The sequence below is a fragment of the Protopterus annectens genome, chromosome 1.part1 (assembly GCF_019279795.1).
Source record: "Protopterus annectens isolate FY-2018-M chromosome 1.part1, PAN1.0, whole genome shotgun sequence".
Lineage (NCBI taxonomy): Eukaryota > Metazoa > Chordata > Ceratodontiformes > Protopteridae > Protopterus > Protopterus annectens.
The window spans coordinates 1,563,979,595-1,564,006,398 of NC_056726.1; the positions used below are offsets into that span (position 1 = coordinate 1,563,979,595).

The 26,804-nt window shown below is 46.1% G+C and overlaps 1 protein-coding gene across 1 annotated transcript in view; it reads left to right on the forward strand.

Annotated features, from left to right (window-relative positions):
- Positions 1-26,804, forward strand: part of NIPAL3 (NIPA like domain containing 3) — a 750,101-nt gene that overhangs the window by 276,298 nt on the left and 446,999 nt on the right. Inside the window, exon 4 of the mRNA XM_044083192.1 lies at positions 12,215-12,274. Coding sequence (XP_043939127.1) covers positions 12,215-12,274 — 60 coding nt within the window. The remainder of the gene's footprint in view (positions 1-12,214; positions 12,275-26,804) is intronic.

A 26,804-nucleotide genomic window follows, 5' to 3' on the forward strand; every position in this document is an offset into this window, starting at 1 on the left:
TCTTTGCTTTGGTTAGTCACTCTGCAGTCTCTGCTTTCGTTTAATACTGTCCCTTTTTTTTTTTCGGGTAGGGGGACCTTATTTTGCTTCTTTTTTGTTCCCTCAGTTCATTATAGTTCCATTTATATATCTGTGCTTACTTCATCTGAGGTTCCCCCCATTTGCATTAGCTGGCTTACTGTCTCCCTCCACAGACCACCCACCATCTGTCTTTCTCATCCAGTAAGTCTCTGTAAATATGAATAGCTTCCTTTTCTGTTCTGGCCCACCCCAGAAGACAGTGCCCTTCCATATTATTTTAATGCAGTTGGGTGTACCAGCTGCCTAATGTGCCATCCAACTGGAGCTATTTTTTTCCTCATAGCATATACCCGAGATGCATAACCATTTAGTACTTTCACCTTGCATCCTGGTAGTACAACCCCTCTTTTGACACTCCCTATGAGTTTGTTTATATAGTATGCCATGTACAGTACTTTGCAGCATTTGTATTTTTTATTGCTTGTTTCTGCAGTATTTCTTGTATTTCTCCCATAGTAGTTTTTTTTTAAGTTCAGCATTATTTGCGGCTGTAACACTGTTATTACTAACATCCCATCCCTCCAGTTGCAAACCAGCCATTTCAGTTTTCAGTCCCTCCACATTAAGCAGATGTTGCTGTTGGTGGTGACTTGACCTCTTTGCACTTGTCTGAATACTTTCAGAAGGCATTCCAAGCTGGATGTACCCCTTCCTTTGGGACTGCATTTATTAATGGAATCCTTTCATGCTGCCTCCCGAAAAAGTCTGCTAGGGTCTGTCTTCTAGTGGTGAGAAGGATGAACAAGATCACGATAGATTCATAAGTTGCATAATTAACATAACAGTGGAGCTGCATAGTCTCTGTTCATCCTCCTCATGTTTCCCCCTGCCTTCCTCTAGCCTGGAAGAAGGGAAACCTGCATAGACGCTATATGTAGATAAAGAATATTGGTTGTGTTCTGCTTCTGCAGCCTACTACAAATTCTGCAAAATAAAGGCATTGTACAGGGTATTATGGATAAAGGAGAGTGCTTAAGCTGGAGAAAGTTTAGATTGGTACAGAGCAGTCTGAAATGTGGCATATTAGTCCTAGTAGTGAGAGGACTGAACTGCAACATTGCATATCTATCATTATGGTAAGTTGCAACTTTAGAATGATTTCTTTTGTCTTTTAGTGCACTATGATTGGTCTTCTGTACAGCACTTGCTTGAATTTAATTTGGGAGTATTTGCAAGGTTATACATCCCTCAATTTGAAATGTGCTTGAATTAGAAAGGATGAAGAAGTTCACATTAAGGATGAAAGAGCTAACTTTGTAAGAGTGGTAATTGAGAGTATTGTATTCAGGTGTACCATTTTAATCATGCTTTTTAGTTTTGTTTTGAAACCGTGTGTGTGTCATCGATATTTTTAAGACTTGCTGGCTCAGAAAGACTGAAGAAGTACAGATGAAAAATTAAAGCACTAACTTTGGAAGAGTAAAAAAAGTGCATTAATGTTCACATGTGCCATTCTGTTTGATCATTTTTTGCTTGTTTTATTTTTGTTTGACTTTTTAAGCTTGGCTGGAGTTTTTAAAACGGAGTAAGTGAAGGTTGTATAAGTCATGTATTCATATGATTATGGCTAGGCAGCTGCTCGGACTGGTAATGACACTAATGAGGTCTCAGAGGAATTCTGTACTCCTTTCCGATCTGTGGACACGTGAGCAACATGTTTTGTGAGCAGCACTTATTGAAGATGTACGTTTTTGTACAAAAACAGTTTAGAATTTTAATGTTTGTTTGCCTCTGTCTTAAGTGATAATTTAGTAAAGGTGTTATAAAAAAATTAGATTATACAACGACCCCCCCCATTAATATTCCAAAACGTGCACGCTGATTGGTCAGCGTGCCCTTTGTAAATCAGACTTATACTAATGGAAAAAGGTCCGTTCACCCGGACTTTTTCCATTAGTATGTCTTTTTTTTTTTTTTTTTTTTGTGTTGGACAGCAACGGAGAACGGAACAGCTCCGTTACTGTTATCTTGCTATGTTAAATGAGTGTAACATAGCGAGATAGCTTAAAAAAAAAAAAAAAAGCAACGGAGATCTTCCTTTCTTTCCTTTCTTCGTTTAACATAGCAAGACAGCTTTAAAAAAAAAAGCAATGTTGAAAGGAAGAGCTCCGTTGCTTTTTTTAAAGCTATCTCTCTATGTTAAACTCTTAACATAGCGAGACACCGTTTAAAAAGCAACGGAGATCTTTCTTTCTCCGTTGCTTCCACACACAGCTGTGATGTACTGCATAACCGTACACATGCGCAGTACATCAGAACTGCCGCAGAATACTGGACAGTTGCGGAAGGGCAGCAAGGAGGCATTATACAATGCCATTATTTAAGAAAAGTAAGTATTTTTTTTCTTAAATAATGTCATTGTATAATAGCAATAACCCACTTCTGGGTGTGGGTAATGCTGGATTTACCCACGTTTGTCTTTGTTTGGCTTCTCGGGCTTCGCCTTAGTGACCAAACCACACCAACCGTGGGTAAATCCAGCATTACCCACACCCAGGCATGGGTTATTGCTTAAATAAGAACTGCATTACTTTACTGCACTGCTCTGATCTACTTGGTAGCTGTAACATCATCCCCAGTAGACATTAGGCAGTGTATTAAAGTTTGGTAGGTCAAAATAGTCACATATGCTGTGCAGACTCCGTTGTAGTTATTTATAAATATATTTTATTTATTTTAGTAGAAATAGCAGGAAAAATATATATCTGCAGTTTTTTACTGGTTTAGAAATAAGCTGTGTGCTACGTTTTTTTTTTTACTTGAATTATAATTATTATTTACTCTTGTGGTTACTTGAAGTTATGACCATCTGCACGGATGTGTAAGGTGTAAATAGGATGGTAATTCAATTTACACAATTATTTCTGCCACATGTAAATTCCTCGCCATCCCAGAAAAGTATAACCTAACCAGAAATGCTACTCACAGTGACAGCAGCTGCTTCCAAGGGTTGTATTCAGTGTGTGTGTGTGTGTGTGGGGGGGGGGCTGTTTCCCTCCTTGCTGGAGAGAAGTGTGGAATCTCCCCCTTGCTATTCAGATTTTCAGGCAGGCGTAGGTTGTTAAAACTCATTAGGTCTTTTTTTGGGGTCTATATTATATGATCAAAACTTTAGTTTGTCAAATAACTAAAGCTCGATCACAAAATGTCGAAGTTCCAAAACCCCGATCGGCAATTTCCACATGGGGAAGCAATCGTTACGGGGATTTTAACTTTTCTACAATGTGGAGTGATGTCGGAGTTGGTATATTTAGTTGGGGGTGGGGGACACGGCCCCCCACGTGGGGGGTGAAGCCCCCCACTTGATTTGTGTTTAATGTTTTTTTTTTTTTTTTTTTTCTTAGTTGGGACAACGGCATTGTTTCCCTGGGTGGAAACTGCCGATCTGAAGTAGTTAACTTCGTTTGATCAGCAACCTGTGGGTTATGTATCCGACACGGATCCGAGCTGGCAGCATTCCAAGCAAAAAGATCCGAGCTCCAAGCTCCTCCCCCTTACCCATACTACACTGCAACCTCCTTCCAATCCTCAGATCTCGTTTGCCGCGGCATTGCCAAGATCGGGATTTTTCGAGCTCCCGGCAAGTGTAGCATTTTTTACTACAAACTTTCTCTTTTAGTCTAGTTTTTGTGTGCGAGTATATTTTAGTACCTTTCTTCAAGTGTCATTCTCCCTAGCCTTTATCTCCCCCCTCACCTTTGGTAGCTGTCCATCTCATTAGTAGGCCCCTTTTCCCTCTTTCAGGTGCACGTGTGTGTGTCTCTGTGGGTGTCTCTAACATGGCTGAAAGTCATAGGTTCATAGGTTAGTACTAGGCTAATTGCCCTTGCGAGCCATTTTAAGCCTAGTCAATTATCCCTCGTGAAACTCAAACCGTGCGCCTTGTGTTTGTAAGGCAAACACCTTAACCATTAGGCCACCCTCCCAAAGTGACTTTTTCCAAGTGCTCTGAGTGTGGCCATAAGCTGTCGCCAGCGGATGATCACACTCGGTGCGTGATTTGCTTGGGGGTTCCCACCTTTCTTCGGGCTGCCAGATTTGTGCGGCCTTCAACACCCGAGCCTTATGGGATAGGAAGAACAAGCTGATTCTGACGGGTCTTCTACCTGCGGAATCAGCTTCTTCTCCTTCCCTCTCTGTAGTGACAGCCGCGGCTGCCCAGCCAGCCAGCCCTCTTCCCCTGTCTGGGACTCATCCTCCCACCTTGTCTCAGGGAGAACGGGAGGCCAAGAAGGATAAGAAGAGAGAGAAGGGAGAGAGAGAGAGAAAGAAGCCGCAAGCGGCAGGCCGAACTGGACCCTTCGGCCCCTCCCGCTAAAGTTGTCTCTTCTCCCTTGAAAGTTTCCAAGCCTTTCTCCCCACTGCTCCATTCGCCATGTTTCTCCCCAGAGCCGGAGGAGGAGACCCGACCAACCTCATGGTCGTCATCATGTCGGCGGCTTCCTCCAGGTCTACTCGCAGCATCTTGGAGGCAGATATGGACCGGATGATGCGTTGATTCTTGCAAACTCAGCTGCAGATGGGAGTGTTGCTGCCTCCACCCCCCTCCGGGGGGGAGTTCAGCTCCACAGTTTGCCCCGATAGCTCCTCCTCTGATCCACCACCAGATTTTGGTGTCTTCGGATCCAAGGAGCCTGGAGCCAGGGGGTCGGCATCGATAGTTATTACTGCCTCGACGCCGGCCATGCCCTCGAGCTTATCTGATCCGGTTTTGGATCCAAGCTCTCAGAGTCGAGAGCTGGGCATCGGATCCAGGGGGGTGAGTGTGTCTTCGGCTCCTTTGCGGTCGGAGCACGCCATACTCTTGGGTCCGACCGCTTCGGCTCCGGCACCGATCCCCTCATCGGAACCAAGGGTCCCGGCCACTTGTCTTAGGTAGGCCGGTTCCCCTTTGGCATTCGTGGTGGAGAGGGTTCTTTCTAGAGGATCGAGACCCCTCACTCTTTCCTCAGGGTCCACCCCCGTTCCCTCGCAGCTCAGTTTGTCCTCCATTATCCAGTCTCCCCCAGGGACAGCCTGTGTCGTTGACGCCCCAGCCAGTTCCCCCTGGAGGATCATGAATCCATTGGTGAGCCCCCCTCGGACAGTCCCCCTGAGGAGGTCCCTCACAAACGCCTATGCAAAAGGAGGCACTTGGACCCCCCCCCCAAGTCCCTCACCGAGGATACCGATTTGGAGGAAGGGGAGGGTTCCCCCAAATCCTCCCTCAATGACGTCTCCTTTGGAGACATTATGGAAATACTCCGCCAAAGGGGGGGGGGTCCGCCCAAAAACCCTCCTCGGACGAGTTGGTATTCCTGGAGGCGTTCGACACAGGCCCATCTACCTCTTGGGTGTCCCCCAGCTGACCTCCTGGTCGACCTGATTTACCACCAGGGTGTGGAAGGAGCCGGACACTGTAGAGCCAATACCCAGAAGGCCCGATAAGGTTCTTAGTACCCCTGCAGACAGAGCTTCGTGGAGCAAGGGTTCCCCGGTTGATGCCATGGTGGTGGCGACAGCCACCAAAAAGGAACTCTCCCAGGAAAGTTTTTCGGCCAATCCCCCTGACAAGGAGTCTCGGACAATGGACCGTATTGGAAAGCGGACTTTTGCTTCAGCTACCTTCTCTATAAGGGCGCTGAATTACTTGGCCCATGTAATCAGACTGCAGCGGGACCTGGTCAAAGAGTACGCTGAGTCTCCCCCAGAGTCCATGTCGGCCGAGGATAAACAGACTTTCTTGGCTCATATGGCCACTCTCAAGTCCGTGTCTAATACTTCTATGTGGCTACTTTCCCATGCCATGGAGGGAGCCGCTAGAGCTAGCGGGTTCGGTATCGCCTTAAGGCGTCATGCCTGGCTTCGACTTTGCGATTTCTCGGAGCCCTTCAAGGCGTCCTTCGCGAATACACCCTTTGACGGGTCGACCCTATTCGGGAGGACCATCAGCGAGACGCTGGTCCAGAGTGACAAAGACGGGAAAACGCTGTCAGCTGTTGGAATCCGCTTCTCTACCCGTCAAAGGTCATTCTCCAGGAACCAGTGAGGGCAGAAGATGTGGTTCCGGAAACCTCAGCAGGCCCTGAATGCTCAGGACTCCTTCTCCCCCAGAGGCAGAGGTGGACAAGGTGGGCGCCGGCCCAGAGGCATTCGGGTCACGGGAACCCTTTTCCAACCAACCTGCACAGCAGCCCTGAGGGGTTGCCCGACTGCTCCTCTCTGGAGGCAGTCGGGGGGGCGTTTTTCGAGGCACCTGGCTGACTGGGAGTCCATCATGACAGATCGCTGGGTGCTTCAGATAATATCCAGAAGCTATTCAATCCCCTTCATAAATAAGCCCCCTTACTCAAGGCGCCTCCCAGATGTCCCACGCACTCAAAGGGAGGCCGCGGCTTTGGAAATAAAAAAAAGCTGTTCGAAAAAAGAGCCATCCAACATGTGCCCCCAGACCAGTCCGGGTCAGGCATCTACTCCAGGTTCTTTCTGGTGCCAAAAAAGACAGGGGACTTAAGGCAGATTCTCGACCTGTCAGCAATGAAACTTTTCGTTGCCAAGGAGAAATTCTGGATGGTCACGCTCCAATCCATCCCGCCCCTCTTGCAGGAGGAGGACTGGATGTGCTCCATAGACCTCAAGGATGCGTACTACCATATTCTCATGGACAGACGGTCCAAGAGGTTTCTCCGCTTTCGGCTAGGGGCAAGTCATTACCAGTTCAGGGTCCTACCTTTCGGCTTCACCATAGCCCTCAGGGTATTCACCAAGGTCATGGCAGGTGTAGCAGCCCACCTGAGGCTCCAGGGCATACAGGTCTTCCCATACCTAGACTGGCTCCTCACCGCCCCCACCAGGCATCTACTTTCTCTAGCCAGGGATTTCTTCCTCCGGATGTCACCCCGGTTGGGGATAACCATAAATGTCAAGAAGTCTTTCCTCCAGCCTGTTCAAGTGTTCGACTTCATAGGGGCCAGGATAGATACCCTCCAGGCCAGGGCCTACCTAACGTCAGACAGACTTCACAGCATGACTCTGCATGTGCTAGCCCACTTTCAGTCCCCTGCTCCCCCAGCAGATTTAGTCTTGAGAGCTTTAGGGTCCATGGTGACAGCGATCAATCTGATTCCTTACGCTTGTCTGCACATGAGGGTTCTACAGTAGACATTGCAAGCCCAGTGGTCTATTCTACACCACCCTCTAGACTTCCCGATTCCCCTCAGCAGGATTTGCAGGAACTCCCTCATGTGATGGCTTCAGTCCCGAGCCCTTCGAGAAGGACGACTCTTTATGTCACCACCCCAGGCCACAGTGACCACGGACGCCTCCCACCTAGGGTGGGGGGGGGGGCATTGTGCGAGCAAGACTGTCCAAGGCACGTGGACTCAGACCGAGACCATACTGCATATAAATGTCCTGGAGATGAGGGCGGTCCTTTTAGAGTTGCAGGCCCTTCATGCCACTCTTCCTCGGGGGACTATTGCTATCCAGTCGGACAATGTCAGTGGTCTGGTATATCAACAAACAGGGGGGAACCAGGTCTTACCCCCTTTGCCAAGAAGCCATGAGAGTTTGGGAATGGACCATCTCCACCAACCGCTTCCTGTTAGCAACGCACATTCCGGGTCGGTCCAACATACTGGCGGGCAAATTGAGCAGAACTATCCTTTCTCCTTACGAGTGGTCTCTGAATCCTTGTGTAGCGGAACAGATCTTCCTCAAGTGGGGTCAGCCTTGCTGCGATCTCTTCGCATCACCTTCCAACGTGAAGTGCAGCGAGTTTTCCGCTCTAATTCCGCCTTTGTGGGAAGCCCCCAGAGAGACGCTCTAGTCCATGCTTGGCTGCCCGGTCTTCTTTATGTGTATCCTCCACTTCCGCTTATGACAAAATTTCTGCAGAAAGCTCGCCGGTTGGGGAGCAAGATTATCCTCATAGCCCCATTCTGGCCTCATAAGTCTAGTTCCTCTGCCTGCGGTCTCATCTCATAGCTCCACTCTGGATCTTGGATCCCATTTCGGATCTGATTTCTCATCCCTCGGGAATGGCTCCACCGAACCTGGATGGTCTCAAACTCTCAGCTTGGCTAATCCAGTTACCCTAGTTGCCAGGACTCCCAGTATCTCTTCCCGAGTCAAGTCTGTCTTGGTGGTGGCACATAAAACCTCTACCAGGAAGATTTACAGTAGCAAATGGAAACGTTTTTCAATTTGGGCTTCACAAAAGAACTTGGATCCTTTCACCGCTCGTATTCCAGCGGTACTGGAATTCTTGTCTCATATTTTTCAGCTAGGGGCCAGCTCATCCACTGTGAAGGTTCAGCTGGCTGCCATTTCCCATTTTCATATTGGGGACAACTTTAGTTCTCTCGCTGCTGCCAGAATTTGTAAGACCTTTCTGAAAGGCACTTTTCTTTTGAGACCCCCTGTTAGCAATTCATCCCCGCCATGGGATCTGACCTTAGTTCTTCAGGTGTTATTTGTGCCTCTGTTTGAACCCGCAGCTTCCGTTGATCTGAAGTTCTTGTCATGGAAGACGGCTTTTTTGGTAGCCATTACTTCAGCCAGGAGAGTGTCGGAGCTTCAGGCTCTCTGTATCAAACCTCCATACCTTGTGTTTCATAAGGATAGGGTATGTCTCTGGACTAATCCCTCTTTTCTCCCTAAAGTTGCTTCTGAGACTAAATCAGTCCATTAATTTGCCTATCATTTTCCCCAATTTCCAGAACAAAGGAGAATATAAACTTCATTTGGTGGATGTTCACAGACAGTTACGTTTTTATTTGCACAGGACGGCTGTCTGTCATAAATCTGATCAACTTTTTGTCTCCTTTGCTAAGTCTTTTCTAGGGAAACCAGTTTCAAAGGTAACTCTAGCCAGGTGGATTTCGAGTTGTAACCTACAAGCATACAGAGAGTCTGGCTTACCAGAACCAATGGGAGTTCATGCTCATTCTACGCATTCTATGGCAACGTCTGCTGCATTCTGGTCTAGAGTTTCCCTGGATGACATTTGTTCAGCGGCTACCTGGGCATCCTCTCACACCTTTATCTCTCATTATAAACTGGATTTGGTGTCTAGAGGAAGGGCTGCCTTTGGCTCTGCAGTGCTCCGGAATATCCTTACTTAAGGGCCTCCCAAGATTTCAGGTAGCTGGGGGCTCTGTCCCACAGGTTGCTGATCAAATGAAGTTAACTACTTCAGATAAAAATGTTATGTACTCACCATAACGTTCCATCTGAGTAGGTAAACTTCATTTGTCAGCAACCATCCCTCCCTCCTTCCCCCTGACCTTGATGGTTATTTAGCTGAGCTCGAGGTTCGGACTTATGAGCTTTACTTTGTCCTTGAGTCAGGTGTCTCAGGTTGTTAGTTTGTTTTGTTATTAGATGCAGGTGGCAAACGCGATCTGAGGATTGGAAGGAGGTTGCAGTGTAGTATGGGTAAGTAGGAGGAGCTTGGAGCTCGGATCTTTTTGCTTGGTAGGCTGCCGGCTCGGATCCGTAACCCACAGGTTGCTGACAAATTAAGTTTACCTACTCAGATGGAATGTTATGGTGAGTACATAACTTCTTTTTTGCGGTTTTGGGACTTCGACATTTAGTGATCGAGCTTTAGTTATTAGACTAAAGTTCCGATCGTATAATATAGACCCTTTTTTTGTTATCATAAACAGTTGCATTTAGTATGACTGTAAGAGACCCAAGGGTGGCACCGTAATGCAGCAGTTAGGACTGCTGCATTACAGTACTTAGTTCCTGTGTTCAGTCCCTGGCTGGGTTACTTTCTGTGTGAGTTTTGACATGGGACTTCCATTTCCTTTCATATCTCAAAGGAAAGTTGGTAAGTAAATTGCCAATGTTGGGACTATCCATAGGTAGGGAGGTGTGTCTGTGTGTGTCTGTGTGTGTCTGTGTGTGTCTGTGTGTGTCTGTGTGTGTCTGTCTGTGTGTCTGTCTGTGTGTCTGTCTGTGTGTCTGTCTGTATCTGTGTATCTGTGTATGTGTGTGTGTGTGTGTGTGTGTGTGTGTGTGTGTGTGTGTGTGTGTGTATACATATGCGCACACACACCCTTGTTTGTCCAGATAGATTCTGGTTCCTTATTGTTTCCTTATTGCCCTGAATGTGAAAGTTGATTTTGAAAAATGCATGGATGGAGTGGATCTAAGTTGCATACAGTCTATGGACATCACCTTTGTATTGTAGAAAAAGAAACTTCTTGGTGTCAGGGTTCAGCTGAGCTTAACTTTGTCTTTTTGTTGCCAGGCAACAGTAATGTGAAGATGCATATTGCTACTGCTACTGATGCTAAATGTCAGAGCCATAGCTGGCTCAGTTTACACCAGTGTGGTTCCATGATCTGGTGCCCCTCAGCTATTAGTTTAGGAGGAAAAAAGGTCCAGCCCCTGATCTGGCATTCCTTACCTCTCTGCTGGGATTGCCAGGTCCTCTGAGTTTGTACTCCTATTAAGAAGCAAAAAAGGAAAAAAAACAACAAAAACTTTTTTTTTACATTAAAAACTGTAGCAAGCTGCTTGTTACAGCTTATAGCACACACAGAACATTGAAGCAAGTGCTTCCATCCAGACAGCAAATTTTCATACAGCGATGAGGAGTGCCAGTACTGCACTTCCCGCTGATTGGCATCCACCAGTAGTGTCCCCTAAAAGATTCACTTCAGAAGCCTGAAATATCACAAGCTTGAATTTCATAATCTGGAAAACCAAAAGCCTGAAAATTCAAAATCCTGAATCCCATAAGACTGAAAATACATAGGATACATATTCTGACTGAAGACAACACAAACCATATTACATTCCACCAAATATACCTGCACCCCCCCATGTGGGGGGCTGTGCCTCCCACACCCCCTGCTACTTAAATATATCAACTCCAAGACTGCACTTCACTACACTTTCATGAGTTGTGTTGTAGTATAGCAAGTTAAAAGGGAACATTACTAAGGTTACAACAGGCAGTCATGAAATGTGATGGCATGTTTGCCATTTTTTTCCGTGAAGTGCGGTCTTGGAGTTGATGTATTTAATTAGCAGGGAGTGTGGGGGGCGCAGCCCCTCACATGGGAGTGCAGGGGGGCTTGCCCCCCTGCCCATACTTGGTGAACAGTGCTATCCTTTGTCTTGCATGTGTTTTTGTGTGTCATTGGACTAGAATATTGTTATTCTTTGTGTTCTGTATATTTTCAGTCTTTTGGTATTCAGGCTTTTGAGTTTTCAGGATTTTGAATTTTCAGGCTTTTGGTCTTCCAGATTATGAAATTCAGGCTTGTGATATTTCAGGCTTCTGAAGTGAATCCCCCCTAACACCTTGTGCCCGGGACATCTGCCACCTTCACCCCACCATCGCTACTCTTCTGCTAAATGTATCTAAGAGTTAAGCATAAAATGGCAGGGAATGATTAGGGTAGCTTGCTTTTGTATTTAACCAGTAATGACAAATTAGATTTTTTTAACAGATTCTTCTCATCTTAGTAAATGCAATTAAATATTTTTTTACATTGTATATATTTTTGCCTAAGAAAGCAGTGAATCATATTGGTTTTGAATAGGTTTGGTTGTATTTACTTAAGTTGGCTTATCTGAGATTTACTATGGTTACATTCCAGTAGAGTCTTGGTTCTAACATTTCTCAATATCTCAAGGCAATTGTTTGCATTTCCCTTAGTTTGTAACAGCATTTTCCCTCAAGAAATATGTCTAACCAGAAACTGTGCCATGGTCCATATGGTCATTTATTAGTCTGAAGATGCCTTGTTTATTACAGTTTTATTGTAGCTTTTTATATATACATATGTACATGTATATATACACATGTATATGTACAAACACACGCATACATACATACACACACACACACACACATACATATACATCCACAGACAAGCTTTTCGAAATATATTTGAATGTGGCTTTATATATATATATATATATATATATATATATCTATAGTGTACACACACACACACACACACACACACACACACACACTCATGTATGTATGTATGTATGCATGCATGCATATACAGTTTTTTGAACATTTAGACAAACTTTTTGAAATGCATTTGAATTTTTTGAATGTAGTATGTAAAAGTGAGCGAGTGCTTTTACGTTTTCTTTTTTTTTTCTTCTGTTTTGACAGCCAGTGCAATATTAGGTCACATATTCATAAGGGAGAAATGGAAAGTGAAGGAGTTTTTAAGTGAGTATTTTACAGTTTATAGTAATAGTTTTGTACCTCTGTTATATTTCCATGTATACAGTAAGTTGTTAATTTAAGACATGTCTTGTGGCAGTTATCTGTATATTTCATACTGTCCTGTTAGCCCTAATTAACAATACATTTCCATTTTAGCTTGGGGATAGTTCATACTAGTACATCCTGTTGGTATATCAGCAGTGAAATGCTTTTTATTTTAAAAAGAAGGGGGGATTCCCCTTCTCTGCAGTTAACTCTCCACTACAGTCACAAGGGAGAGGCGAATGGGTCCACTGCCCCATTCATAAACTGCTAGGTAGCACATTGATACTAATGTCCTTTAACATATAAATGTGTTGTCAGAAAACCTTTGAAGTACAGTGTTCCAAGGTTTGTTTTGATCCTCAACTTGAGATTTTGTGTGGGTTTTTTTTGTGTTGGGGGGTGCGCAAGTAGAGACCTTTGTAGCTTCTGATCAGTCTCCGCTGTACATTTATAGTCTAAGCTCTGTAAGTATCATTGTTGCTTGTGAACTTTTCTAAGAATTTGAGTTTACAAGGTGTGGGAAAGAAGACGCCAATATGCATTCTTTGGAATCCTCATACACTTCCATTCTTTCTTGTAAGAAGCATCACTCATCCATTGTCTTCTAAGCCAAACTGGTATTTAGTGGTTAATACATATTACTGCTGTCTGTCAAAATCCAGTCATTTTTGTGTACAGGGCATATTTAATCTAGGAAAATTGCTGTTGCCCTCATTGTCTGTTTCAGAAATCATCCACATCTGAAGATTGCCTTACCCTCTCACTTGTAGGCTTTTCCAGCATCACTGATAATTTGTCTCCTGCAATGCCTGTACAAAATTTAACTTGTGTTGCCTTTGCTTTAAATTTAAAAGTGAATTATGGATTTCAGATTGTGCTAGTGTTCTTTAACGGCTAGTTGCATTATATGTAGCAGAACAAGATTTAGTCAACTTACTTCTGTAACAAGTACATGTGCACACACTTATAAATTCTGAAGTTTTTTTTGTACTTTTGTAGCTTGTGCATGCTCAGTTTGTTTGATTTAATTTGCAGGAATGCTTGAATCCGTGACGCTTTCCAAAAGTGCTCGTATAAACACCTGCAGTGTACCTAGAACTGCCTCCTTATATAGTTATGTAAGATTAGAATTCTAATGGCCATTTTGTCACAGACACTTGTGTCTTTCAACAGATTACTTACTTCAGCTGTGTCTCTGACAGAATTAACTTCCAAGAGTCCTAAACTCTCATGCCCTTATGCTGATCTTGGCACATTTTGTTTGTGTCTTTCGGCTTTTCCCGGTTAGGGGTCGCCACAGCAGAACTCTGGTCCGCTAATGATTGGTAGTTGATTTTTACGTGTCGAGTTACCAACCCTGATGCACAACCTTCAACGAAGGTATGCCCATTCACGCATGTCTCCATGCAGAAGACGCTCTAGCTGAGAATCGAACCGGACAGCGTCTTACTGTGAGGCAACAAGGCCACCGCAGCACCACCACCGCATATGTCTATATTTTGATTCTTAAGGTTTGTCAGTAATCATTTGTTTAACAACCCGTGGCTGATGGCAGTTATTCTACAATTTCTGTCATTAAGTAGGGCACATCATTGTGCCCTCTGTGGAAGGTTGGGCGCCGGGCTGGCAACTCGACACTGTAAAACACCTCTGCCAATCATGAGCAGACAGATGATCCGCTGTGGCGACCCCTAACCGGGAAAAGCCAAAAGAAGAAGAAGAAGTAGGGCACATCATTGGTAGAGTTGTCAGTGAGGGAAGCATCACTAGAAATGGAATGTGACAAAGTCTGACTTTTCCTCAGGCGTGGATGGCAGCAGTACTTTTCTTTCATTCTTCACAACAGGAAGGAGGGAGGGTGTCTGCCACTTGGAAGTTATGCATCTTCATAGAGAATACCTTAGAGATGTTCTTCGTGTTTCACTGTTGCAGTCATTACAATTCACTCCTCACAGAAAATAGACTTTACTCTTCACCTAGTTGTTGGTTGTGCTGACTAAAATCTTGCAGAAGAAGGCATGTTGGTATTTATGTACTGCGAAGATTAGTCCTTGGAGACAGACATGTTGTGGGCACTACTGTGGAAGCCTAGGAGTCATCATAAATTTGGAAGTTCTTCCTGACCTCAGCTTAGGCCTTTATTAAGGGGAAAACTACCAACTCTCCAGTAACAATCATTCATACACCTAGAATGGGACCCTGTTACAAGGTAAAGCTGGGGCTCTGATTGTGTCGCACCCTCTGTGTTTGATGGTAACAGTGATAGTCATAATGCACTTTGCATCCCTGAGTGGATGGATGATGGACTGTCGGTGGCTTCAGAGTAACTGTTGATTTTTTTATACCTGATGTTGGTATTGGAGCTTTATCACTAGGATCTAAAATGACAGGTAGTGCTCACTGAACTTCTGCTGGATCTTCCTCTTTTGCATGAAACCTGTCACATCTCTTGATACAGGTACTGAGGCCACCTAGACCTCCCACACAGCAGGAAGTGTAGCCTCCCCTGAAGAAAGGATCCACAAGTTGGAGGTCAGAACAGGACATCTGACACTGAGGGCCTTGAAGAAACCATGTTTTCTGGAATCTCGCCTTGTAAATGAGTCTGTCATATGATATCTTAATAATTAAAGCTGCACAGAGTTGTACCTTCTTGACAGGGAAACAATGCTCACCCTTTGTTGTGGATCGCATTTCTGGGGAAACTGAACAAGCTGGTAGCCATTCTTTTTTAAGCCAGGCCTTCAGTTCTGTTCTAGAAGTCTTGGAAACAAATATGGTGCGTGGTCAAGGTGTTATAGGAGAAGGACACTGTGAAGATAAAACTGTTTACCACCTTTGACACCTAGAAGAATGCAGTCTTTTTCTGTTCAGTGCAGCAAGACAGAGTGGAGGTAGTGATGGGTACTTCTGTGACACAGGAAGTTTTTGCACATTTTCTAACAATTCTTGTTGCTTTCATATGTCATTGCTAAATTTGGAGAAGACAAAAATTAATTCTTGTCACCTGCTTGTGGTTGAGGGTGGTGCAGTTTCAGGTTGTAATTGCCCTACCAGTGCAGAAAATTGTACTGGTCATAGCAAGAGTTGTCCTGCGTTTTTAGAGCAAGAACCAGCTCCACTTCAAGACCCGGTTACTGATATGGCTCCACTTGTATTGCCAGGCCTAAATTATTGAGGCCTCAAAGAAAACTTTCACTCTGCAGGCTTGTACCTCCAAGTGCAAGTAAAAGGTTCTCAATTTGGGCAAAATAGTAGCAGATACCAGTGCATTTATTTAGCCTACAGGGGATTTTGATCTACCCCAATCGTCTGTAAAAGCTGCATCTAAGTAAATCCACAGTTCGGCTGCACATTTCAACTGTTTTTCCCCACTTTGCCCTTGTGAAGTGAAGAACTATGTTCTAGTGCTCCTTGTTCAAGCACTCCCTTAAGGTACTGTTGCATTATAATTCCCTGTTGATCGTCCTTTCTCCATGCAGGACTTCATATCTGTGGTCGGAAGGCTTGTCTGTTCACCATTTGAGCCCACTGGGTCAGTGGTGTTGAAGTTTTTTTCTGGGGAAACCTGGTTACTGAGGGCCATTATCTCTGTACCTCAAACATCTTGTCTCTTCAGGTTCTCGAGTAGAGAATGGTGTCTTGTCTGTCACAGTGACAGGGTGCCATTCAGGATTAACCTGTACATCCTCTAATGGATGGATGTAATGTGATCCTATCTCGCCTACATTCACTACAGATGGGCTCGGAGCCGATCCTCGGCTCCGACTCGGCACTATACTATAGAACGCAGTCTCTTATTGGCTGAGTTACCTCATATCCCAGGATGCACCACCACTACCTCCCCAGATCTCGTTTGCCGCTTTCCAGCATAGACCTGGTCTCGGACTTGGCTGAGCTAAGTACCTCTAGTTTGAAATCTTTTCTGTCAGATTTTTTTTCTGAAACTCACCCAAAAGCTGTTTTAACAGCTATTGTTGTTGTACGTTAGTGTTTAAATAATTTTTTGTGGTAAATTGTGTTTGTTTGTCGAGTAGGAAGGTTCCGTTTAAGTTAGAGGGGCCTAGCCCTACCTTAGGCGTTTGAGTTAGAGCCTAGCTGTTTGTCAGTGTTTTTGTCTTGCTAGTCGGTGTTATTAATTGTCGAAACCATGGCTAAAGAACATAGACCCTCTGGTTTCAAAAAATGTGTCAAGTGTAGCTATAAAATGTCAGTCACAGATGATCATTCCCTGTGTGTCTATTGTTTAGGCCCTAAACACCTGCAGGAGTCTTGTAGCGTTTGCCACGCTTTTTCCTCTCGAGTCCTCCAAGAGAGGAAAAACAAATTGATTTTAAAAGGGCTCATTGCCCCTTCGTTTGAGGAAGCATTGTCCTCTTCTTCTTCCTCTGCAAAAAAGAAAAAATAGTCGGCTCCGACCAGCCCGTCGGAACCGACAGCCAAAAAGTCTAGGCAGGCTTCTCCGTCGGCTCCACGGACTTCGGAGCCGAGGGCGGAACGGTCTGCCTCGATGCCTCCAGCCTCGACTCCCCTGACCTCGGAGTCGAGAGCTCGGACATCGAGAGGTGGGTCACCTTCATCGGCTCCACTGACTTCGGAGCCGATGAGGATTGCCCGCTCAGACACTTCCTCTTCGGAGCCGAAGTCCACATCGGCTCCGAGGGAGATTGCAATAGTGGGATCTCCCTCGGCGCCGATACGTCTCGAGCCTGTACGGAGCCGGTCCCCTACTCTTTCGGAGCCGGCGGGGAAGTCGACTCGGACCCGATCGGTCTCCTCCCGTTCTTCAAGGATGTCCGATTCGGACGTAGACAGGGTACTGCAGAAGCTCTTCCAGTCACCGGTCTTTGCTAAATTGATATCGACTCCTGCCCAGTTGGCTTTGGAGCCGATCCCCTTTCCTTCTACTACCATTCCTCCTCCGACAGCCTCGGCGCCGTTGGAGTCGGTGTTGGTGGATCCGGTCGAAGTTATCGAGTCGGCTCCGACTCTAACTTCAACTCCGTCCCTTGGGTCGGGTTCGTACGAACTTCCTCAGTCGGCCCCGGGGGGGAGGCTTCGGATCCGACCCTTTCGGTTCCGAGCCTCTCTCTTGGTGCGTCGGCTGCGGGGGTTCCTGTTGCTGTTGTGGCCTCTGGGATAGCACCTTCCCAGGATTCTGGGGGTCCTGCTTTCGATGCCATGAGAAGTGCCTTAGCCAAATCCTCTTTGGCCACTTCGACCTTTCCACCACCACCCCCTTCCTTGGATGTGGTGACTGGCGTTTCTGGAGTCCCCCTGTCTCGTGACAGCGGAGCCCCTGGGCCTGAGGTTACCCCCATTGGTGGTTCCCTTCTTCCTGGAGGTTCCTCCGACTCTCCTTCGGAGGAACCACCCAGGAAGAGACTGTGTAAGAGGAAGCACGTCGACTCCCCTGACGAGTCCCTCACGTCAGATACCGACCTCGATGATGCGGAGGGGTCCCCAAAGTCGTCATCGGAAGATGTCTCCTTTGCTGACATCTTAGAAATCCTTAAACACCGAGGCGATTGGCAATCCAAACCCCCTTCCGCTGAGGAGTCGGTGTTCCTCAAGGCCTTCGGGGCTCAGCCCTCCGCCTCCTGGGTGTCTCCGCCCGACGAGCTTCTGGATTTGATCTCTCGAAGGGCGTGGGAACACCCGGATTCTGTGGAACCGGTGCCAGCTCGTCCTAACAAGTTTCTTTCAGCACCCCCGGACAAGGAGTTCTTATCTAAGGGTGTGGCTGTAGATGCTATGGTGGTGGCATCTGCCACCCAACAAGATGTGGCAGAGGCTTCTGCGTCCATCCATCCCCCTAATAAGGAGTCTAGGAGCATGGATCGGTACGGCAAGCGTGCATTCTTACTTCAGCGGCCTTTACGTTAAGGTCTCTGAATTACTTGGCACACTTCACCAGACTACAGAGGGATCTGATCAAGGAGCTGTCGGATGCCGTCTCTGGTAACTTACCTGATCAATTAACTCAGACAGTTAATTCTCAGTTGGCTACCCTATCCTCTTTATCTAATTCGTCCATGAGGCTCATTTCCTATGCGGCCGAAGGGGCGAGTAGAGCGGCGGGAACAGGTGTTGCTCTTCGGAGACAAGCCTGGTTACGCCTGTGTCATTTTGCGGAGGCCTTTAAGTCTTCCTTTGCCGACGCCCCCTTTGATGGGTCCTCTTTGTTTGGTCCCAAGGTAAAGGACACGTTGACTCGCTGCGAGCAGGAGGGTAAGACCTTGGCTGCCGTAGGGGCCCGTTTTTCCACTCCTGTCAGGCCTTATCCCAAGGCCAGGAGGGGAGGGAAGATGTGGTTCCGTAAGTCTCAGAAGCCTTACTCGCCGCAACAGAGCGATCCCCCTTCTAGAGGCAGAGGAGGGGGAAATTTTTCAGGGAGACGCCATCCCAGAGGCGGCGGAGGCCCCCGCAACACTGGAGACCGCGAGTCCTTTCGTGGCTCCTCCTCTTTCCAGCATCCCTGAAGGAGTGCCCGACTGTGCAGCTCCGGAGCCAGTCGGGGGTCGTTTCTCGAAGCACCTAAAGGCCTGGCAAAACATTACTCAGGACCAATGGGTGCTTCAAATCATTGCCGGAGGTTACTCCATCCCCTTTCTTCAATCACCCCCATCAGTCCAAAGAATCCCGGACCCACCACCCAGTCAGCGGGATCATGCAGCCGAAGAAGTTTCAAAGCTGCTTCAAAAAGGAGTCATCCAACCTGTCCCCGCAGACCAGGCCGGATCAGGGACTTACTCAAGATTCTTATTGGTGCCAAAAAAGACCGGGGACTTGAGACCCATTTTGGATCTCAGCAAACTCAACCGATTTGTAAAAAAGTTCAAATTCCGGATGGTCACTTTACAATCCATTCTCCCACTGTTGGAGAAAGGAGTCTGGATGTGCTCCATAGACCTCAAAGACGCCTACTATCACATTCTGATGGATCAGGCGTCGAGGAGACACTTATGCTTCAGCCTGGGAGACAGTCATTTTCAATTCCGAGCTCTGCCCTTTGGTCTCACCACAGCCCCCAGGGTGTTTACCAAATGTCTGGCAGTCGCCACTGCTCACTTGAGAAGTCTAGGATTCCAGGTGTTTCCATACCTAGACGACTGGCTCCTAACTGCCGCCTCCAGGCATCTACTCTTGCAAAATTTGGCAGCCACGATAACACTGGGCAATTCCTTAGGAATCACCTTCAATTGGTCAAAGTCTGTATTGCAACCATCTCAGCATATTCTATTCATCGGTGCAGAAATAGACTCAAGGCAGATGCGAGTCTATCTTCCTGCAGAAAGGATCATAACGCTACAGTCCCAAGTCCGAACTCTGCTCCTCAGGCGTCGCGCTCCAGCAAGAATGGTCCTGCAACTGTTGGGCTCCATGGCAGCCACCATTCTTCTGGTCCCCTTGGCAAGGTTGCACATGAGGATACTTCAGTGGCTCCTCTCGGTCCAGTGGTCTTATCAGGACCTTCCCCTCAGTCACCACATTCTGATCACGGACACGTGCAAACAGGATCTCCGTTGGTGGCTTATAACCCCCAACCTGAATCAAGGGCGACCCTTCGTCCCGCCACTCCCCTCCGCCACGCTGACTACGGACGCCTCCCAGACAGGGTGGGGGGTCATTATCTGGACAGGTCGGTCCAAGGCACGTGGCACCCCGACGAGAGTCTTCTTCATATCAATATCCTGGAGATGAGGGCGGTGCTCTTAGCGTTGCAAGCACTGCACAATCACCTCCCCCAGGGTACAATTGCCATTCAATCCGACAGCATGTCGGTAGTCTGGTACCTAAACAAACAATGAGGAACCAGGTCCTATCCCCTTTGCAGAGAGGCCATGAGAGTATGGGATTGGGCGATTGCTACCAAGCGTTTTCTAATGGCAACGCACATTCCGGGGAAATCCAACGTGTTAGCCGACAGACTGAGCAGAACTATTCTCTCCCCTCATGAGTGGTCCTTGAACAACAGAGTGACAACACAGATTTTCACGAGATGGGGAGTTCCCTGTTGCGATCTCTTTGCAAACCCCCTCAATGCGAAGTGTCATCACTTCTTCACTCTAACCCCACTTTCGGGGGGGATTCCCAAGGACGCTCTTGTCCACGATTGGCCCTCCGGTCTGCTTTACGCCTTTCCACCGGTTCCCCTTCTCCCCAAGGTGATTCAGAAGGCGATTCGCTTGAAAAGCAAGATGATTTTAATCGCCCCATACTGGCCTCGACAAATCTGGTTCCCCTTCCTTCACAGATATGCATTGGAGGGTCCTTGGTTTCTGGACCAAGTTCCGGACCTGCTGACTCACCAGTCAGGACAACTCCATCAGTCCCTCCATTCGTTGAAATTGACAGCCTGGCTACTCCTCTTCCAACCATAATTAGGACCCACTCTCTGGCTCCTGAAGTCATACACATTTTGTCTTCAGCCCACAAGACTTCTACGAAGAAAATATATAGCAGTAAATGGAAGAGATTTGCTATTTGGGCCCAGCTCCGAGGATTAGACCCAATGACAGCCTTGGTATCTGAAGTACTTAAATTTTTAGCCTCCCTGTTCCAACAAGGCTGCTCAGTATCTACCATTAAGGTACAATTGGCGGCTATTTCTAATTTTCATGAAAATGTGCAACCTCCCTTAATGAGCGACAAGCTTTGTAAAGCCTTTATTAAAGGAGCTTGGTTTTTACGACCCCCCATTTCCCAACCTGCACCTCCATGGGATCTGAATGTGGTATTAGGTGCCTTAACCTCGCCACCCTTTGAGCCGGCAGCTACCTGCGACCTCAAATTCCTTTCTTGGAAAACTGCACTTCTAGTTGCTATTACTTCAGCAAGACTGGTTTCAGAGCTTCAGGCTCTGTATTAAACCACCTTACCTAGTGTTCCACAAGGATAGAGTATCTCTTAGGACAAACCCATCCTTTATACCCAAGGTTTGTTCTAGTTTTTGTCTACAGCAATCAATGGAGCTGCCGGTCTTCTTTCCTAAATATTCCAACAGAGCTGAATACACTTTTCACTGCTTAGATGTGCACAGGCAATTGCGCTTCTATTTGGATAGGACGCACAAAGCTCGAAAATCAGATCAACTGTTTGTGTCCTTTTCAGATAACAGATTAGGCAAAGTCATCACTAAAGGCACTATTGCCAAGTGGATCAGGGACTGCATCACTCATGTTTATCTCATCTCAAACAAGCAGCTCATAGCTCCTGTAAAAGCTCATTCCACTAGAGCTATGGCCACTTCGGCAGCCTTTCATTCCAAGCTCTCTATTAGCGATATTTGTGCGGCTGCCACATGGACATCTTCACACACCTTTGTTTCTCACTACAAATTAGATGTGGCATCCAGAGGTCGAGCTTCCTTCGGTTCCACAGTACTCAGGAGTGTTTTCCAATGAGCCACCCGGGAATTAGGTGCTAGGGACGCTGTCCCATCTGTAGTGAATGTAGGCGAGATAGGATCACATTACATCTTTTAGTTATGTACTTACCATAACTTTGGATGTATGGGATCCATCTCGCCTACATTCCTAATAACCCACCCACCATCCCCCTGCCTTGTAGACCAGGAGAGACCGGACGGTCCGAATCTGTTTTTCTTTCCTCTCTTGAAAGACCTGAGTATGTTATGACAATAGTATGTCTCTGTGGATATGAGTGCGAACAAACGAGATCTGGGGAGGTAGTGGTGGTGCATCCTGGGATATGAGGTAACTCAGCCAATAAGAGACTGCGTTCTATAGTATAGCGCCGAGTCGGAGCCGAGGATCGGCTCCAAGCCCATCTGTAGTGAATGTAGGCGAGATGGATCCCATACATCCAAAGTTATGGTAAGTACATAACTAAAAGTTTGTGAAGTTTCCCTGAACCAGGTAATTGCCCAGTTCTCTTTACTGTGACAGATATCGGAGATGATGGAGTCCTTCACTCCCTGGATGTAAACTCTTAAGTGTAAACTATCAACTCAAGTTCTACCAGAAGAAAGGACACAGGTTTAGGAAGATGAGCCATTTGTTTATCTCTTTGCCCCAGGGAGAGAGAGAGGGACAAAGCGCTAAAAGATTATCACAGGAATCCTAGGAAGCTTAAGGGTACTGAGTGTAGTGATGATTATGCCCTGCCATTTCCTACCCTAGATCGTACCCCTTATCTCAAGGAGGGATAGGCCAGTCAATCCTGGGGTGAATTTGTAAATGTCCATCAGTTGTGCAGGTGTCATTTGAAGGAACACAGGGTACCACACTGCTTTATCTGGAGGGGGAGTCCATTCCAGAGGTGAAAGAGATGCTTAATAACAAGTCCATCTCGTCACTTCATTTATTGATCAGCTGAAGCAGGTTTAGATCCTTTATTCTGGTACTTGTGAGACTTTCTGATTTGTGAAGGTACAAGAGATGTCCTGAACTATTGGATCTCTTGATTCCTGGGAAGGCACAGTATAGTTCTTCTCTGAGGAGCAGAGCCTATAAGATGTAGAAGAGAAGGGGCAGTGCTTCTAGTCTTTTCTCTTAGCTCAGGGGGTTCAAGTTTGTGATCATATTTATTAAGGACCTCTGCAGTCTTTCCAACTGTCAGATATGTCTGGTGAGGTGCATTGCAAAGCAGGTGCTCTATTCTATAATTGGTTTGATCAGTGCTGAATACAAGGAGATAATAATTAGATCTGGATATTCTATAATTGGTTTGATCAGTGGTGAATACAAGGAGATAATAATCAATTAGATCTGGATATTCTGTAATTGGTTTGATCAGTGCTGAATACAAGGAGATAATCAATTAGATCTGGATATTCTGTAATTGGTTTGATCGGTGCTGAATACAAGGAGATAATCAATTAGATCTGGATATTCTGTAATTGGTTTGATCGGTGCTGAATACAAGGAGATAATAATCAATTAGATCTGGGTTATATTTTCTTCGAGATCAGCTGTGCCATATAGAAAAATTTCCTGAGCGTTACTATATGATGAGCAAGGTAGAGGCAGTTATCATGTCTTTCTTTCTTTATATATTTCTTTATTTATCTATTTATTTTCATTTGTTAACAGGGGTAGAGTTCTGATTCAAGTAGACCATTTTTAGATTTAGCCCAGGACAAGGTCCAATAACCTTCTTGTACATTAATATGCAAGAACATTGCCAAGCTTTGATTAAAATGTTCCCAAATTAGAAAACAAGTATGAGGGGGCAACTTTACAATACTGTATGGTAAATGTCTGGTACGATTGTAATACAGAGGTGTTGCTCGGTATATACGATATTTGCAATATGTTGATAGTAAGGAGGAAAGAAACGGAAACGGAAAAGAAGGAAGAGTGGGAGCAGGGAATGGGGGTGCAGTTGTATAAGATTTTTTGCTTTTATTTTACTGGGATGTTATGTTAGTATAAAAAGGGAATTGAAACAAGTAATCTCCGTGGTATCCCCGAAGTCTCAAAACAACCCACTAATCTAGTGTAGTGGGTCCAAACACAAAACAGTGTAAGAAACTTCTCTGCATGGAAGATTTTCAGTCCATATATCTCTAGTTAGTCACTGTATAATAATCAGATCAGACAAAAGTAGTAGAAGTAGCGAACTTAAACTCGTCTTAAGTAAAAAAAAAAAAAAAAAAAAAAGATAATAAAACATATGTAATTGTACAGAATTACTAAGTATTCAAAAGTAATTCAAGCAAGGCAGGCAGTCTGTTTCCAGTCAAAAATCATTTTTTTAAGTACACAGGCAAGAGATCCAAGTAAAAACAAAAATAGAGTAATAGTTTCCTCACAAGCTTTCTGACTATACATTTTGAATCAGGCAAGGGAGTGGTTTATTGTACTGGCAAATGTTAATGGTATACATTCACATCCCTTCCCCCATCAGTGTGACATTCAAGCTGGTTCTGCCCTACGTAGTAGCTGTCATAATAATATAACCCTTATGTACTTTAAATAAAATTTATAATGATGTGGTACCTCTTATATGACCAGATTGTTAAGGAGATTATTAAGTCTGTGATATTATCCAAGACAGTATATGCTACATGGCTGGAAATATATCAACCCTAGTCCATCTGGCAATAAAAAAAAAATATATAAATATATACATACAGGGCCGGATTCACGAAGGCTAACACGGAGTCTAAGAGTAGTGTAAGACTCCATGTAGCCTTCGCGATCCAGGAACAGCCCAAAGTCCGTGTAAGAGTCAGTCTAACACGGCTCTTACACGGAGTGGCTAAGCTAATCAGCCCACTTGCAGCCGAATAGCATGCAAATGAGGCTGATTAGCGATCCAGGAAGCCAAGAACAGCCCGTGTAAGAGCCGTGTTAGCTGCAGAAATGTACTCAGTTGACAACTGAGTACGTTTCTGCAAACACGGCAATGGAGCCATGTCAGCTCCAAATAAAGGGTGCATATGTTATAGGCAGCATGCCAATGGCCAAATATGTGGCCATTGGCAATGCAACCCCATGCAAAAATATTAAAAATATATATTTTTTTCGGCAATTGCCGATGTGTAAACCCAGCGCAGCCCCACGCAAACGGGCTGCGCTGCATAAAACAGAAAAACGAAGGTTCTAAACCTAGAAATGTAGGTTTTATACAATACATGGAATGTCAATGGAGGGACCAGCATAAGAAAACCAACATGGCCACCGTGTAGTGGTTGCCAAGGGGGGAAGCCAAGTCTAAGAGATGTAACTAAGCATTAGTAGGCAATCTGATGCAAATGAGGGTAAGGATACTGAATTCCACTGTCACATAGCAAATGAGCACAGTCTGAGTAGTGTAAGAGTTACAGAAGGGGGAGGAACAGAGTAGGAGATAGGTGACATCACAGGGGGGAATGGCAGAAAGGGATGGAAGTCATTGGAAGGTAGAGTTAAATGACAGATGTCAGAGAGGTATCAAGGAAGGAGGTGTGCCTCCAAGTAAACATGAGAAAGCCAAGAAATGGAAGGTGTACACTGTTGCCTACACCAAAGTTTCTTGCTGGACGGTGGCAAGACGCAGGCGCGCCATGAAGCGCGAGTAAGGCGGTGTGCGCGCGTGTAAGGCGGTGTGCGTGCGTGTGAGGCGGTGTGCGCGCGTGTAAGGCAGACCAAGCATGTGGGAGCGTGTTAAGAGATGTGTAACACTGTTTGCGCGGGCGTGCACGGGTTTAAATCCGAATAAGCAGATTCTGAACTGTGTAAGTATGTGTGCGCGCGTGTAAGCCACTGTGAGTGTGTCTCTGCTGGTTTGCACACGGCTCCACCCTGAGGAAACAGAGAGGAAAAAGGAAGCAACAGATGTACTAGGAAGTTAGCAGGGAATACTGCTGGAGCTAGCAGGTGAAAACAATTAGATGCAGGCAATTACACAGGCAGAATACTAGGCCAGCCAAGCACTTAAAACTCTGCAAACAGCAGTGCAGAATGTTTCTCTCAAGAGACACTGCAAGACAGGAGTTAAGTTATCAGAAGTGAAAACTGAAAAAGGTGAACTCAGAGCAGAAATGTTAGGGGCTGCCATAGCTGTCATAATGAGACATAGGCGACTTGCTGAGGGTGGTGACAATGCAGATGGTGCCAGACAACCCGCAGTGAGGAGAGGGAGAAGAGTGTACAGGTCCAGGTCACCTACCACGGGTTACATGAGCTGGAGATAGTAGAGCGCTATAGAGTGGACAGAGACCTCCTGCAGCAAATAGTGGAGCTGTGCAGGCCACGCCTCACACACAGAACCAACAGAGGGGAACCCATCCCAGTGGAAACCAAGGTATGTGTTGGCCTAAGAATACTAGCAACAGGTACCTTCCAGAGACCAACTGGCGATATGATGGGGATATCACAGGCATCAGCTTCCAGGGTACTGCACCAGTTCCTGGATGCCATGTCAGCACATGTCGGTGATCATGTATACTTCCCCAATGCCCGTGAGGTATTGGCCAGCAACATGCGTCTCTTCCAGCAAATAGCGGAATACCCTGAGGTACTGGGTGCCATAGACTGCACGCACATACGCATCAAAGCACCAGCAGGAGAGCGGTAGGGCCTTCATAAACCGCAAGGGCTTCCGTCCATCAACTGCCAGGTCGTGTGTGATGCCCAGGGCATAATAATGAATGTGTGTGCCGGCTGTCCTGGGAGCTACCACGATTCCCACATCTGGCATTTGACAGCTGTACCAGACATTTGCCAATGGGGACATCCCACACGGACACCTAGTGGGGATGCAGGATATGCACTGGAGCCGTGGCTGATGACAACCATCAGAAACGCACACACACCTGAACAGGAACGCCATAATGAGGCACACGCACAAACACGTAATGTAATAGAGCGTGTGTTTGGGCTGCTCAAGTCACGGTTCCGTGTCTGGACACATCTGGTGGAGCCTTGCAGTACACACCAACTACATGTACCCAAATTGTCATGGTATGTGCTATGCTACATAATATGATCATGCGAAAACAGCTGCAGCAGGACCAGCATAGGGCTGGGCCAAACAG